The sequence below is a fragment of the Symphalangus syndactylus genome, chromosome 1 (assembly GCF_028878055.3).
Source record: "Symphalangus syndactylus isolate Jambi chromosome 1, NHGRI_mSymSyn1-v2.1_pri, whole genome shotgun sequence".
In the NCBI taxonomy this organism is placed as follows: domain Eukaryota; kingdom Metazoa; phylum Chordata; class Mammalia; order Primates; family Hylobatidae; genus Symphalangus; species Symphalangus syndactylus.
This window is the reverse complement of record NC_072423.2, coordinates 130,269,657-130,285,554: the sequence shown is the minus strand read 5'-3', so window position 1 is coordinate 130,285,554 and position 15,898 is coordinate 130,269,657. Positions and strand designations below refer to the sequence as shown.

The 15,898-nt window shown below is 35.8% G+C and overlaps 1 protein-coding gene across 8 annotated transcripts in view; it reads right to left on the bottom strand.

The window, feature by feature from the left end:
- Window positions 1–380: 380 nt before the first annotated feature.
- The window catches only part of GADL1 (glutamate decarboxylase like 1), a 300,401-nt gene continuing 284,883 nt past the window's right edge, over window positions 381–15,898 (bottom strand). For 7 of the 8 annotated variants that reach the window (XM_063636873.1, XM_063636874.1, XM_063636881.1 and 4 more), the window contains one exon: window positions 1,743–2,662. In XM_063636873.1, the coding sequence (XP_063492943.1) occupies window positions 2,489–2,662 (174 nt within the window). In that variant the 3' untranslated portion in view covers window positions 1,743–2,488. Of the gene's footprint in view, window positions 2,663–15,898 lie in introns of all 8 variants that reach the window. The other variant, XM_055284811.2, reaches the window with a different exon arrangement.

Sequence of the window (15,898 nt, the reverse complement as noted above, 5' to 3'; positions counted from 1 at the left end):
CACTCTCCCTTCCATGGGTACCTTTACTCTGTTTTTCTTCAGAATATTTATAGCCACATGACTTGTTATGTATTTATGTGTCGTCTGTCTCCATTAGGATGAAAATGTTAGAAGAGAAAGGACTTTGTCTATTTTATCCCCTGAATATTTCTAGTACCTAGATAATTGCCTAGAACATAGCAGGCACACTATAAATGTTTTAATGAAAGAATAAATGCATTATAATCATACTTTTATCAAAAAATTATTTTTGACCACTTAGTCAAATACCTAATTGAGTGTGGTATGTCTGAATATTTCAAGAAAAAATAACGAAATTTTCAAAATTTCTGGCAGCAGTTTTTTTTTCACATTGATCAAGGAGCTGCCCTCTCTCGTAAAAAGGCACAGCAGGAGTTGAACTGTGGCTGAGATACCCATGGCTTACCTAGTAATTGAGAAAGACTAAACAAGAGAGTCCACTCTTTGCTGTAACTGCTTTTTCCATTTTATTCAAGATGTTAACTAAAATACAGAGAGCTTTCAACCTACTTTTTCAGTCATTAAGCTAAAATGCCAACTAAGTCCAGTTCACTTCTAAAATGTATTGGTACAATCCAGTAAAGAGGAGATGACAGGAAAAGAAAAGTCAACAACACTAAGTATAGTATTGTTTCATGAAACCCAAAGTGTTAGGAACATCAGTTTTAGAAATATTTTATGTAGACATTAAAACAAAAAGGCAACAAGAAATGCAAAATAAACACACACACACACACACACACACAAATAGGTTTCACCTGAGAATTTGAAGTAATTCAGAGAAAGATTTAATATTCTTTGACCAATAGAGATACTGAGAAACTGTGCACACTAAAATGAAAATAAGTAATAAAAGCAAATAGTACTCCAAATTTAAATGACATTGGTTAACAATGGAGTACGAAAAGGTTATTGAATATGTCAAGTCTAATGCTTTAACACTCTTCAATCATTCACCTTTTAATGCAGAGCTTTAATTATATTCATAATCTTATCTTGTTGAACTCTACACCCACACCTATGAATTCTGTCAATTTCTTAGTTAAATAAAACTCTCCTAGAAATCTAGGACCAGGGTCAGAGATAGAATTAAAATCATCCACTCTCAGGAGAAATGGAGGAAGTATTTCCACTGAAAGGCTGCTGATTCCCAGATTCTCTAATATAAACCACTTAATAATCTATACTGACATTTCAAAGCTTAGGAAAGGGAATGTCTCAACCCTGGACTTCATTGTGTTTATTCCCTATGAGGCACAGAGCAAGATAAGAAACAAGCCCCTCAAGCTAAAAGAGGAACACAGAAACATATATGTGTGTGTATATATATGTATGTGTGTGTATATATATACATACATGTGTGTGTATATATATATATATCACAGAAACGTATATATTTCCAAAATTTGTTCCCAAATTTTTCTTAAAAAGCACCCCAGTTCAGGTATCTTGAATAAAGAAAATTAGTCATAGACGAAGAAAAAGAAAACTTTCTAGTTGTCTACCAAGAAAAAACTAATATGGATATTACGTGCATTTCTATTTTGAAGACTAAGTTTATTAATTTATTAATAGAACCTGTATTTTTCTGTCAATTATTGTGCTTTCAATTATTGTGCTTTGAAATATATATATATGTATATATATATATAATTTTAACTTTTGAGAATGGATAATTTTGAGAATGGATAATTTTAACTTTTGAGATAAACATTCAGCCTGCAAAAAACATACATCTCTATGAAGTAAACATCCTATACAGTTTCTCTCTTTAAAAATAGCTTTGACATGCTTCTGATGTCCTTAAATATTTGTGCTACAGACGCCATAGTTGTATTTTTTCAAAGACTGGCTCAGAGGCTTCTGAAATATTAGATATCCGTTTGCTGGCAAAACATCAGAGTGAGTATTCGATGATTACAAGCTTTTTCTTAAACCAGTGTTTCTCAGATTTTACTGTGCATCAGAATTCCCTGAAGGGCTTGTTAAAACACAGAATACTGGGCCTCACCCCCAGAGCTTCTGATCCAGTTGGTCTGGGGAAAGCCTGAGAATCTGCATTTTTAACAAGTTCCCAGGTGATAGTTTATGCTGATAGTCCAGGGACCACACTTTGAGAACCACTGCTTTAAACTGTTAGTTTATAAGTTCTTTAAAGAGCAATGTAAGCTTAGAATCCAGAACCTACATGGTACTTACTAAACTCTCTTCAGAGCTGTGTTCCAGGGGCATGCCTTGAGAAAATCATTTTTTTTTTTTTAACTTTCTTCTTTTAGCAACAGTAATGCCCAGGCAGCTAGAGAGTCCTTAATATTCATTGCTTATCATTTTGGTTTTGCTGGGCCTGAACTGGGAGTATTTCCTATTTCTCTTCAGAAGGGCTGCAATCTACTGTGTATCTCCAAGATGTTCTGGATCTAAACTCCTCCAGGACAGGATCTATGCCTCTGGGGGACCAAAGCCACAGCTACATGTCTTTACCCAGTAAGTCTATCTCATCCAGGAGGAAGTCCATGTCCTCCCGGCTCACTTGAGGGCTGATCACCACCTGGCGGAAGAAGTTGACCTTTCCCCGGTGCGGCTGGTAGCCCAGCATCAAGCTTCCCTTCTTCATCATCCTCTCCTTAATGGCTGGAGCCACCTGTGTGGAGAGAAAAGGGGAGGGAGGTGAAAGACCAGAACACCAAGGCATTTGAATAGCATTTTCACCAGCCATTTGACATTTACTGGGCATCCACTGGTTTTGATCCCATTCTCATTCACACCAGGTTGACACTAATTATAATAATAATTTATGGAGGACTCATGAGTACTGATTCAAATGCTTTAGACATATTAATTAATCTTCACAATAACCGTGAGGAAGATGCTACTAATATGCCCATTTATGGTCAAGAAAACAGGCACATGGAGATTAAATCAATATCTCAAGGTCCCAGGCATTTTCTCCCTAAGCCCATATTCTTAAGTGTAAATCATTATGCAATGCTGCCTCATTAAAAACAAATCAGGTGTCCACAGGGATTACAGTCTCATTCTCAAATTTGTCTTAACTAAAAATCACCCCAGTTCAGGTATCTTGAACAAAGAAAATTAGTCATAGATGGAAAGAAACCCTTCCAGTTGTCTACCAAGAAAAAACAAACATGGATATTATGTGCAGTTCTATTTTGAAGCCTAACAGTTCATTAATTTATTAATAGAAACTGTATTTTTCATCAATTATTGTGCTTTGAAAATTTATGGCTGACATTCCTAGAAAAAAAATGAAAGTTAGATATTATTCTCATATATGAAATATAAACACTCTGTCTCTTATTAAGAGATGTAAATGTGGTAATAAAATTAGGAAGCACATATTTTAAAGATCTATAGCTGACATGAGAAGTACAGGCCCTGATAATCTAGATACACAGATTTTTCTAAAAGTTTAATGTTTGAAGAAACTAATGTAATTTAAGAACCACATGGGAAAATCAGTCCATTTTCTAATCAGTAGTATGGCCACCAAAGAGCTAGGTTGTAAACTTTTAAAATAGTGAAGTTCATTTTTTAATACACTGAGTTAAAATATTAAGAACGCATTTTTACTATCTTGGAAATACAAGCAAAGTTTTTCCATTTGAATTTTATTTTAACTCTGAAAACTTTTTGGGTGTGTCCTATGTGAATATGTGAAAAGGGAATATAATGAGTTTCTATCCTTGCCTTCTCAGGAAGATGAGACTTACTCTTCCAGAAGGGAGGAATACATATAGAAAGAACACTAGGCAGAGAGTGCTTTTAAACTCCTTAGGTGAGGGGCATGAATCTTGGATCCCACGAGTCTCTCTCTCTCTCATAGTGTGAAAATCCTACACCACTCCAGTTTTTGAACATACCCGCATTTTGTCAGCAAGTCAAATGACTTCATCTGACACTCAACACAATCTTGATCTGTTCCAAAGCTGATGAAAAAATTGGGTGTTTTAGACTTCTGAAGATATTATGTGTTGAACTTAACCACAGAGCCTTCTCAAAGGATGTTCAAGGGTAATTTTAACTCAACACTTTTTTTTCCACCTGTACTAATTTTAGAACATAAGTCTTGCAAAACATGGACTATACAGTGCTTACAATAACAAAACAAACACCTATTCAGCAAAATCACCTTGCCATTCTGGCAAAAAATTGGAAGTTTCTTACGTTATAGCAAGATAAGAAAATATATGCGTGTAAAAGAAAAAATGTAGAAAAGGTGATGTTAGAGGTCAAGTTAGTGGAAAAAGCATGGGCCATCAGGTTCTACAAATTTCTAAATATATGTGACACATTTTATTCTGAGCTTTCTAGAGATACGAAAAAATGTAATTAAACAACAGCCTCCATTCACATGAAAAGAGTGGCAAATGTCCAGTTGATGCTGGAAGCCGGAAGCTAGGAAGTAACTCTCTACTATGCTTATACATATCTGCTTGAAACCCATGAATTTGTATGCATTGGTTGAGTTTTCTTCCAAATCCATTTATGCAATTAGTAATTATAAAACCTAGTAAAAAATATGTAAAACAAAGATAGATGAGTGCCAAAAAAAGTGATTTTTATAAAAACTAAGTTAGTCCTTTGGAAAGACTAGATAAAAGGGGTTGGCTAAACATCACTGTGATCACACTAGGTCAGAGAACTGTAAAAGCTTTTGAGAATCCAGACTGATTCTGCACTGAGATTGCTACACAGGTGTCCGAGTACTTACTTCACTTGAAGAAACCCGAGCTGCATAAGACAGATGATTCTTGAAGAATGTAGTTTATGCAAGAACAGTGGAGGGCCCTCTCATCCTCAGACCTCTACTTAAGAAAAGCTTCACTTGTTTTTAAAAAGCATTTGGAAATCTTCACTAGGTGGAAAAAACCTTTCCATCAAAAGATGGTAACAGAAATGTACAGTGATGTACAAATATAACATTAAAAATTTAAATATAAAGATACAAATATTAAATAGGAAAATGCTCACATTATGTATGTATCACATTATTTTCTAGGATTATTTGCTTTACCTGACTCATCCTCCTCACCTTAGGTAGGAGGGCTTCTCGTGCGTATGTGGATATAAATGGGTCTGCATTCATAAGCACGTGTGTGTGTGTGCCTGTGCATATGCAAATGTTAATGTACACACTCACATATAATTTAAACCTCTGACCCACCATATTGTACTGCTCTTAAAATCTCTCTGGCCACAGGGCAATGGAGAACCACGCTTTGACTTAGGTTCATCATAAAAGTACATTTGTTTTTAATTCAAAGAACAAGTGGCCTTCTGAGTGTAAACTGTGAGAAAAAGACAACAGTAGTGCCAGTGCTAAATCAAGATTAGGAAGACTTGGTTTACATGGACCAAATATCTAGCTAGAAGGGCCACAGGCTATCACTTTTAGAGCTTACAGCTTGCGGTTCTGTGGTTCTTCTTTTTGAAATCAAAATTCTCTTCATGTTCCTCTCCTTCGTCCTCCAGGTACCCAGGGTATAACTGGCTCTGGCTTGTAGCCAATTTTAAATTTAAAACTGGAATGCTCTTGGCTCAGGCCTAATTTGCATAGTCTATTACTGTTTACTTTTCAATACTTCTATTTTTTCTCCCAAAATGGTATTTTATGCCTTATCTTTGGAGAGCATTAGAATTTTGATTCCAGCACATAATATATCTGAGGCTCACATGAGGCAATTATCAAAATGAATCTGTCACGTTTGTATTTCTTGTGAGGAAGCCAGAAATACTTTCTAATGTGAACAAGAAAGGTAAAGGAAGAGGGCACCTCTGATATTTTAATATAAAGATACTTTGGATATTTAAATTCTTGCTCTTGTGTAAAGCACATGAATGTACTTCCATGGGCAAAACACAGGGAATAAAAACCAAACTTCTAGGACAAATTTTGTTACTGACTTTCTGAGATTATCAAGACATAACTAAATATATGACTCAGAGAACTAGCTAACCAAGGGTTTGACAGTACAACACACTTTTATTTATGAGTCTATGAACTATAAGATTAATTCCTAGAGGCAGTTACTACCAGGTGAAAAAGGAATGTCTCCCTTGTCTATGAATACTTCAAGGGAAAGAAAGTAATAAACAACATCAAAGCTGATATTCATCAAATCTCTATCACAAACTATTCTGCTGGTAGTAGTAGTTGTTGTTTTTAACAAATATTTTACCAGTTCTTTACAATTTGCAATGTCCTTTCACTTGTCTTATTCCCATAAATTCAAATTAAAGCTTATTTGAAAGGAATTCATGTTTTGGCAATTTAGGGACCAAGCACGTTCTCACTAATAGCTTATCACCCTTGCACTTAAAAAAAAAATCAACCATTTTTTATTTATGAAGTTCCAGGCATAATCCAATGCTACGTAATTTGGATATTCCTTTTTGCTGATCACAGCAGAGAAACAGTCCTAATCTGACAGGATGGCATGGCCACAGGGGAAGGAAAATATGCATGAACTAAATATAGGTATCCAGATACCACCCCTAAATGGGGTGCGCATAGAGGAAAGCAATTTGGCAGGAGTGAGATTGCTTTCCAGCTCTCAATTATTTTACTGCTGTTTTTCCTTCAAATTGTAAATCAAATTCTTTTCTTGTGCCTCAGTGCACTGGTCCCTGCATCTTAAGTGGAGGAAGATCCTGACATTTCTATTTGGATACACAGTGACTTAATCTACACATTTCTGTGGAATTTGTCTCTCCCCACCCTTGAGTTATGTTCCATCAGTGATTTAAGTCATTGAAATAGAGTTTCGTTGCACATTGCTGTAGCACCAAATAGGATTTGATATTTAAAAGTTGCTTAAACCCAAGGAAAAATAAAATAAAATGACTTTCTTTCTGACCAAGTAGGGCAATTTGATAAAGAGCTTCTGACCAGGCATCATTATTGCCTTTGATTAAAATAAAATGATAATTTCCATAAAATGACATTTCTTTTTAAGAATTTGTTATATACTCAGTGTTAACAAGAACAGTTTTTTTAAAATACAGTGTTTTTCAGGGTCAGGCACGGTTGCTCACGCCTGTAATCTCAGTACTTTGGGAGGCCGAGGTGGGCGGATCACTTGAGGCCAGGAGTTTGAGACCAGCCTGAGCAACATGGTGAAACCTTGTCTCTACTAAAAATACAAAAATTAGCTGGGTGAGGTGCTGCTTGTTTGTAATCCCAACTACTCGGGAGGCTGTGGCACGGGACGCAGGGGTTGCAGTGAGCCAAGATCACTCCATTGCATTCCAGCCTGGGTGACGGAGTGAGACTCTGTCTTAAAAAAATGTAATAAAATACAAAGTGCTTTTCAAACTATCTGTGGGGAAGGATCAGTTTTATTTTTTTCAAAGCATTATAAACTAATACTTTTGTAAAATACAATAAAAATCAATTACTAGCAAAATGAAATAAAAATACATGCCCAATTTTGTTTATTTTTAAGTTTGATAGTAAAGTTAATCTGTTGCTATAAAAATTTCTAAATGGAAACTGTGGATTTCCATAAGTTTCTTATTGCAGACTGGTAACACAGATGGGTTGGGATTGCTGTTGTGGCTTTCTTCCAGTATAGTTTTTCTGGAACTATCACAAAAAACAATTTGCTTTATACTTTCCTCCCACGTAATCTGGGTTCTCAATGTGTCCCACTTTCTATGTCAGCTTGAGGAGAGTTCTGCTGAGTGGGATAATGAAATCTAGTTTGTGGAAAAAATTGGCATGAAATGTTCATACTTTGTATCTGGCACCCAAAACTATCACTGAGACTTATATACCTCCTTCCCTTGTAAAGTCATCTTCTTTTCCTTTCCTTTCCTTTCCTTTCCTTTCCTTTCCTTTCCTTTCCTTTCCTTTCCTTTCCTTTCCTTTCCTTTCCTTTCCTTTCCGTTCTTCCCTCCCTCTTTCCCTCTCTCCCTCTCTTGCTTGCTTGCCACTTTCTCTGCTTTCTCTTCTTTCTTTCTTTTTTGGTAGTTTGGGGTCATCTTAGATTTTCTGAAGCCAGGTGGAGATACGTCATGGATCCAGGCAGGGGCCGGAATTCAGGGCATGAACAGCATCAAGGGAAGAACTTAAGTGGAAGGATTTCAGTCCAAGAAGAAGTATTAACATGTCAAGACAATTCAGACTTTGATGGGCTTTCCCCGTGCCTCCCCCTTCTGAGGGGGTGCACCAATGCAGTGGCAATCTAGAAGGCAGAGTTTTTCCTGTCTCACTGTACTCAGGAGAAAGTAGCCACAGTCCTCAAAAGCTGAAGGCTGATTAACCATCTGAGAAAAGCCAACATAGACAGTCTTGAATGCCAGCTTCTGCAGATGTGAAAAGTTAGACATGTGAGAAAGCATGAAATTCTTTTATTTGCTTATTAATTTTTCTGGTATTTATCTCCATAACTAAAGCATTATGGTTGGCAGTGAATTTAAGGTCATCAGAACCATGTTAGATCACAAAGTCTCATGTAGATTTACATCTCTGTTTGCCTTTTAGTTTCAATTTTTGTTTAAGTATATTCTTCAGTGGAAAAGTGGATTTCATCTGTTTCTGATGATGAAAGAGCTTAACAATACGTCTCATACAAATACTTCTTAAAACCTAATGAACATTCTTATCTCTGAACTACAGATCTGACCATAAATATGAACTGAATTATTCTGCCTGTAAATATGAACTAGATTTTCCTTTACACATGCAGCTCACAACATGTAGAGCTGAAACGGCGTTTGGATTCAGCTAAATATATATCCTCTAGTGTGTAACCTCCATGTTAGCCAGGCAGGTTGTTACTAAATGAACAGCTGTTAACAGAAACCATTTCCTTATGGTCTAAACATGTGATAGTGCAAAAAAGAAAGTGGTTGTTTTAGTTTTATATAAAAAGATTTTTGTGGTAATGGTTAGCTTTACATCTTTAAAATGTATTAAATGGAATGTCTCACCAAATAAAAAAAAATGCTAACCCACAATATAGAAGCTTTTCTCTGTATTTCCAAATATGTCTGAGTAATCTGTCTCTTGTCCCAAATGAGACATCCTACATAGCAGACATTTGCCCTCTCAACACAGCTTGCTTTTGTCCATAGCCATAAACTGCAGAAATTTTGATTATCCTTCATCATATAGTCAATTTCAATCCCCATTAAGGAAGAAACCAGTACTTGCCACACAAGTACTTTAGCACCTTCATGTTTCTTAGAGCACCTGACAATTTAAAGAGGGGAAAATAATAGCGGTCTTAGTTTGTGTTCAGGTACCATCTAAATCTCTCTACTTTGTTGTTGTTGTTTTTTCTTCCTGATTTAGGTAAAATGATCTTATTTCTGTGTTGTTTCATCAAGTTACACATTTTCCTTTTGGAATAGAAAAATAGCAAGAGTGCTGCCCTTTTTGAAGGTTGCTTGATCCATGCAGTAAAGAAAACTAAATCTCCCATTGCATTGTGTAGAAGGGGTCACACTATACAATTTAACCTTTTGGGCAATTGTTTGTTAATGAAAAATTTAGAAGATTTTCCTTAAAAATGCCAAATCAAATGAAATTATTCACTATATTTTTTTCTTCTTCTTTACATTGGTGTTTTGGCTGTATAGTCTTAATGAAAAAAGAAATGTTAATGTTTACAGCAACTTTATTCAAAGCAACACAAATGTACTTCAAGTACAGAATGGATAAACAAACTGTGGTAAATCTATACAATGGAATACCACGCAGCAATTAAAGGGAATAAACTATCAACACAACATAGATGAATCTCCAATAGATTATGCTAACAGAAAGAAGCCAGACTCAAAGGCTACCTTCTATATGTTTCCATTTATGTGGCATTCTGGAAATGGCAAAATCAAATGGCTAGAGAAGAGATGAGTGGTTGCCAGGACTTGGGCTGAGGGGAAGGGTTGACTACAAAGGGTCAGTCCTAGGGAATTCTGGTGAGTGATGAACACTGTGCAGTACTGTCATGGTGGTGGGTATATAAACACCAACAGACAATAAATTCTGTTCGAAGCTGGGCCTTTGTGCTCTTAGGTGCAAAGGAAGAAGGCATTTTGAACACGGTGGAACTTGAAGCTTTTCTTCCTGGTGGGTTGAGTGGAATAATGGGAACTGCGTCGCTCAAGGATTTTGGGGGGCTCTACCACAAATCAGATTGAACATATTTAAATGTACCCAACATACTTATTAAATATAATTCATATGTAATTATAGAAGATTTCAGTTGAATTGTGATTGACTAAGTTAACATAATATTTGTTATGTTTGTTTTTTAGTTTTCCGTTTACATTTTGGATCCATTTTTAAAACTAGCAAATATTTTAATATGGCCCTATTGAATTCTATGCTCTCCATGTTTATTTTGCCTGATGATTAAATAAACAAGCTCTGTTCACACTAGTGTGATCAAATATCTAGTTTTCTCAGGAGAGACCCATTTTATACATGTTTTCCTGTAATTATCAATAACACCCCTTTTCATGGCCATAAGTGTCCCAGTTCAGATGATAAACTTTATGGATTAGACTGATCATACACAGACCAACAGACTAACTTAGACTGACTTGCGACCCAAGTCCTGAAATTCTCTGTGACTTTGAGCCAATATTTAACTCCTCTGGGAATCATATTTCTCTTCCATTCAGAGCCGATAATCCTTTGCAGGGTCCTTATGTGGACTAAGTGAAATAATGAGAACACAATCAGCATAGTGCTTGGCATGCTAGGCACTCAGTAATAGGAACTAATATTATTTATTTCTTAAAATAAATTTGTATTTAATCAATTTACACTCACATTTGGACTTTTATTACATTATTTCATTATTATCTCTTGAGACATGAGTATTTGCAAGTGCTATGAAAAACATGAAATAATTTATTTCTCCCCAAAGTGTCTAAACTGTATTTAAATATTTATGAGAGAGGCTGCAAGTTTGAAGTTTCAGAAATTAAATATCGCAACTCATGTATGCCATTAATCTTCCATTTAAATTCCAGGATTTTTTCAAACGTTGATAAAGTCAACTTACATTTTTCCTTTACAAAGTAACACAGTCATTGATAATCTTAGCAGATTTTTTGGAGGGAAGTTTTCCACTAAAATTTACTATGGGCAGGGATGAGTTTTTGTTATATTCTAGAAATTTCTATCTGTTGCATAAGTTGTTAGAATACAAAAACATTTTAAAAGTAAAAAAAGTTACTTTTTCTTGGACCCATGAAAAGGCCATGTGCTTAAAATTCATGAGCTTGTTTCCAGCATTGTGCAGTCTCCTTGTGCTTTCTTGTCATTTATGTCTTTATCAAAGAAAGGTTGAAGAATGCTATTTGGTATGTCCCAAACGTACATGAAAATACAAATCACCTAGATTCAGGCCCTAATCAGAGCAGCTGAATTTGAATTTCAGTCGAATAAGCCTAGTGGTCTGTATATTTACCAGGCCACCCAAATGCTTTTTTTCATGATGTAAGTTTGGTGAATGATGATCTCTTACTTAGGACTTTGGGAGAGGCAAAGGTGAGGTTGGAGGTAAGAGGAGTTTAGGAAAGGAAAAGCAATTTTGACAGAAGAGGGGTGAGGAAATTGAGAATTTCCTCTTGTTGCATTGCTTATGTCGATTTTGTAATAAAAGAAACCAGTGACCTTCAAAGAAGTTGTTAGCCAACTTTTTTGTTAATCATAAAACCTAACAAAGTGTTTAAAACACTTAACCATGGCCCAGGAAACAATGAGCCTCTTAGTTTTGATTGCTCAAAGAATCAATTTTTCTCTTTTAATATATTTTCTGCCATTTTTAAAACTACCTAATTCTTCTCTTATTCATTTATACAACCTTACTCATTTCCCCTGATACCTCCCCTAATCCATAATTTAGAGGTAAAATGCATTAGTATAGGTCTCTCAAGTTTAAATTATGTAAAATTGGTGGTCTATAGCCCATGAAATCATATGCATCTAAGAGATCATTTTAGCTTGGCAGAATATGAAGAAAAAAGCCATACTTTGATTGGACATACCTTTTTCAAATATGAACTTTTACCCTTATTTTCCTCCTGAGTATATCTGAAAATCAGACATGCACAAAATAAAAGAACTGCCTCATTCATATTCTGTCCAATACAGATGAGCAAAACCACAGAAACAAAGAGTTCAGAAACCCAAAAAGCCAGAACACAGTGAGCTTCACATTTGGTGTTTACAACATAGTGACGATGATGACAGCACTTCCAATAAACCTAATGTCAGTCATATATTCAAGGCAGCTGAAATGAACAGTCATAAAAACAAACAAAACTGAACTGAAAGCTTTAGCTGAAGAATGGACACAATAAACATTTTATACACTCTATAAAGCAAAAGCTTAATACCCAATTGTGTCTCAGCAGCCACTTGAGCTAATAGCTCCTGAGTAACTGTTGTGGGCCAACTCCCAAATTTCTGCCTATGTTGGGAGATCCCTGTACTGCTCCCTAAATGCAGCTATTCAGTAGCTCTCTACCAGAGGTGCTACCAACTCCCTTGGGGCATTTGGAATCATGGCAAAGCGTTTTGGATGGTTGTAATGACTGCGGAGTGCTACGTGCAGTTAGAGTCCCATGGTTAAGGGTGCCAAACACCTCACAATGCTGAAAATAAATCTGCCCAAGGAAGAATCATGTTATCAAAAATGCCAGTAGTGCCTCTGTTGAGAAACACTTTTCAGGAGCCCCATAATTCCCATCGACATCTCTACACTTTTTCTTGACACCCCCTGAGACCTTTAAGTTTCTCTCAGGAGTCATTAACTTTGCTTTGGCCCAGAGCAAAGTAAATGGGATCTTAAGTGCTTAAAGGTATGTTCATGTTGTTTTCCAAGGATTCTTAACATATTCAGTGAGTATCACTCCATCTGAGAGGAGAGAATGAGTACAATCCCAGGTTCCTCTTTAGGTTCTATGGGCAGTGGTCCAATATTTCTGAATATTGTGTCTGGCCATTTTAGCAGGGATACAATGCTTTAGTTTCAGCACTACTGCCTATTACAATAAGTGGGTCATATTCATGAGTTTTTAGCCACACAGATGTCACATTCACACCTTACCCACACACTTAGTGAGATGAGGAGCACCTGAAATACACTCTATAGAAGATGAAAATTATGATTCATTTTCTCACGGGTTTTCTCAGGGCAACTTTCTCTGAGAATCCTATTACTTTTCAATATTTGGCATTGAGAAATTAGCAGCTAAAATTTTCTCTCTTGATTTATTCCACTCTAACAAGCCACTGACAGCCAACGAGGCTCTTCTGAGCATAAAGGCAAAACTCCTACCTAGTGGCACAGGCACAGATGTGGGAAGTGGCCCCAGTGTTGGTACAGCAATAATTTTACATTGTAGAACCTGCATATTAGACTTGGGAGGCTTAGCTTCCTGAATTACAGAATTACTGATTTTATAGCAGATGCATGGGCCTGACAAGGCAGGGGATGAAAAAAGAAGGGAGCCCATGGTGTTATGCTGCTTTGACCTAAGAGACATCTTGTTGTACACAGGCTGCTGAGACATTCCAATTATGCCTTGGTGAGATTCCTGTATCCACCAGCCTGCACCCTCCTTCCTGTGCCCATCCTCCTGTGTGACTATCTACCTGCCCCCACCTGCCTGTGCCCACCTGCCTGCACCCATGCACCTGTATCTTATCTTGTTTATAGGTTTTTTCCACTGATTATTTGCTTCAGGAGTAAACCTAAATCTAAATTGTCTTTTTGACCTTTTCGTTTGTTTGTTTGAATACAGGTGTTCATTATCCATACAAAGTTAGTTGCACACACACAGGATGTGTTCTCAGCTCTCCCTATGCCTTCTCTTTGCATCTCTATTTATGTCATTTTCATATTTTACTGCACTTCTTTATTCAGCTATAGTGCATCCTAAAATACCTTGGTATTTCAATCTCAGAGGCAAAACCTGAACTTTTAAAGTCCCACGTGTTATGTACCTTACTTTACTTCTGTCGCTGAATCAAAGAAAGCTACCATGACAATATTTTAAAATAATTATTATTTCTATATTATTCATAAAAATATTGAGAAAATGTTAAATATGAGGTGTTTGTTCCTCCTGGAAATCTTTATAAATACTAATAAAAAGTCCTTATGATTAATGCTGTAAATATTAACCAACAGTTCTTAAAAGCAATCCAGGCCATTTACTTAAGTAATGAAATGCTTTTGATTTGCACATTTTCAGAAAATTAATGAAAGCAAGTTACACATTATTTTTTATGGAGCTTGCTCAACACTCCTAGTGTTTAAGGTTGGAAATTACTCTTTCCTCTAAGTCATGATGTTTCTATTGTGTCCAGGGGGCTACAGGCTACAGACGGATAGAGGGGCTCCCACAAGGGGCAAGAAGAAAGCAAAGCAGGCAGGACCCACCTCTGCCTAAACTAAGCTCTGCTTTACCTCTTCATATGTCAGAGTTCTACGTAAGAGTTTGCTTGGCAAAAAGGGCTCTGGTATTTAAAAAGACAGAGTTTGAATTTGATTGATACTGTATTTTTGTTATTATTCAGGATCTTTATTTGGGAATAACTGCAAAATAACCCTCAAGATGCCAGCTAAGGGAATTCCTACATGCCGTGTCTAAGGGGAGAAAGTTGCTCTTGGAGTCTGGCAGTCTTTCCCAAGTTGGGGAAGTTGTGAGAAAGGTCCTAGAGAAACATGTTGCTCTGCTAAAACCAAGCTTCTTTTGCTTAAGAGTTTAGAGTAAGTGATACACTGTCAAGTTATGTTCAAGTTGAGTAATGATAATAATAAATTACTATTTCACATAATTGAACCTCTAAATACAACCTAAAGCAGTTACATAACAAAGCACTCTCGCCTTCCCACCAAAGGTCTCTTTTGCTTCTCCCAGGTAATCACTATTCAACTCTTACTTTCTTACTCTCCCAAATATGCTTTTAGGGTTTCAAGTTACCTACTAGCCGTTTGAATGTCTTCTTTTTGTAAAATGCCTATTCATGTTCTTTGCATATTTTTGTTTTGGGTCATCATCTTTTTCTTACAAATTTAGAAAAACCCTTTATTATTAAGAACATTAATTCTGACTTTACGTGTTGCAAGTTATCTGCTTTTAACTTTGTTTTTAGTTATTTCCTGAACAATTTTTATATTTATACAAACATATATATCTCTCAAATATATAAATGTTTGTATAAATATATATAGGTGTTTGTATTACATATATATATCCCTAGTATATATATATATATATGTGAGATAGGTGGTTTGTTTGTATAAATATTATATATATTATATAATTATGTGTGTGTGTGTGTGTGTGTGTGTATTCCAACACTGTGGTGTTATACTTAAGCTCTCTCTGCCCATGCCAAGATTACAAAAATGTGTGTTATTTTCTGATTTGATTATGACACTTAAACTTTTAATCCATTTAAACATTCAATTTTTTACTTTGCATACAGATACACTCCTATATCCCCACATTTAGCCAGTAGTCTCAACACTGCTGATGGAATAAGCCTGCCTTTCCCCAGTATGTATTGGAAACATGTTCGCTTCCTATAAATACTTGGGCCTAAGGCTTCTATTCTGTAAGACTGATCTGTCTATTCTCAGAATAATCCAAGTTGTTTTATTTATATAATTCTATAATACGTTCAGTTCCTAGAGAACTCCCCTCTCAAAATGTTCTTGCCTGTTACTACCAACTTAGTCTCCTAGAGGACATCTAAAAGTGTATTTGATGAGTTTAAAAAATCATTTAATTATTATGATTAGAATTATATTAAGCCAATGTATAAATTATGGAAAAATTAATCTTCTCACCTAAAATTATGGTGTTTTTCAGTTTCAAAATG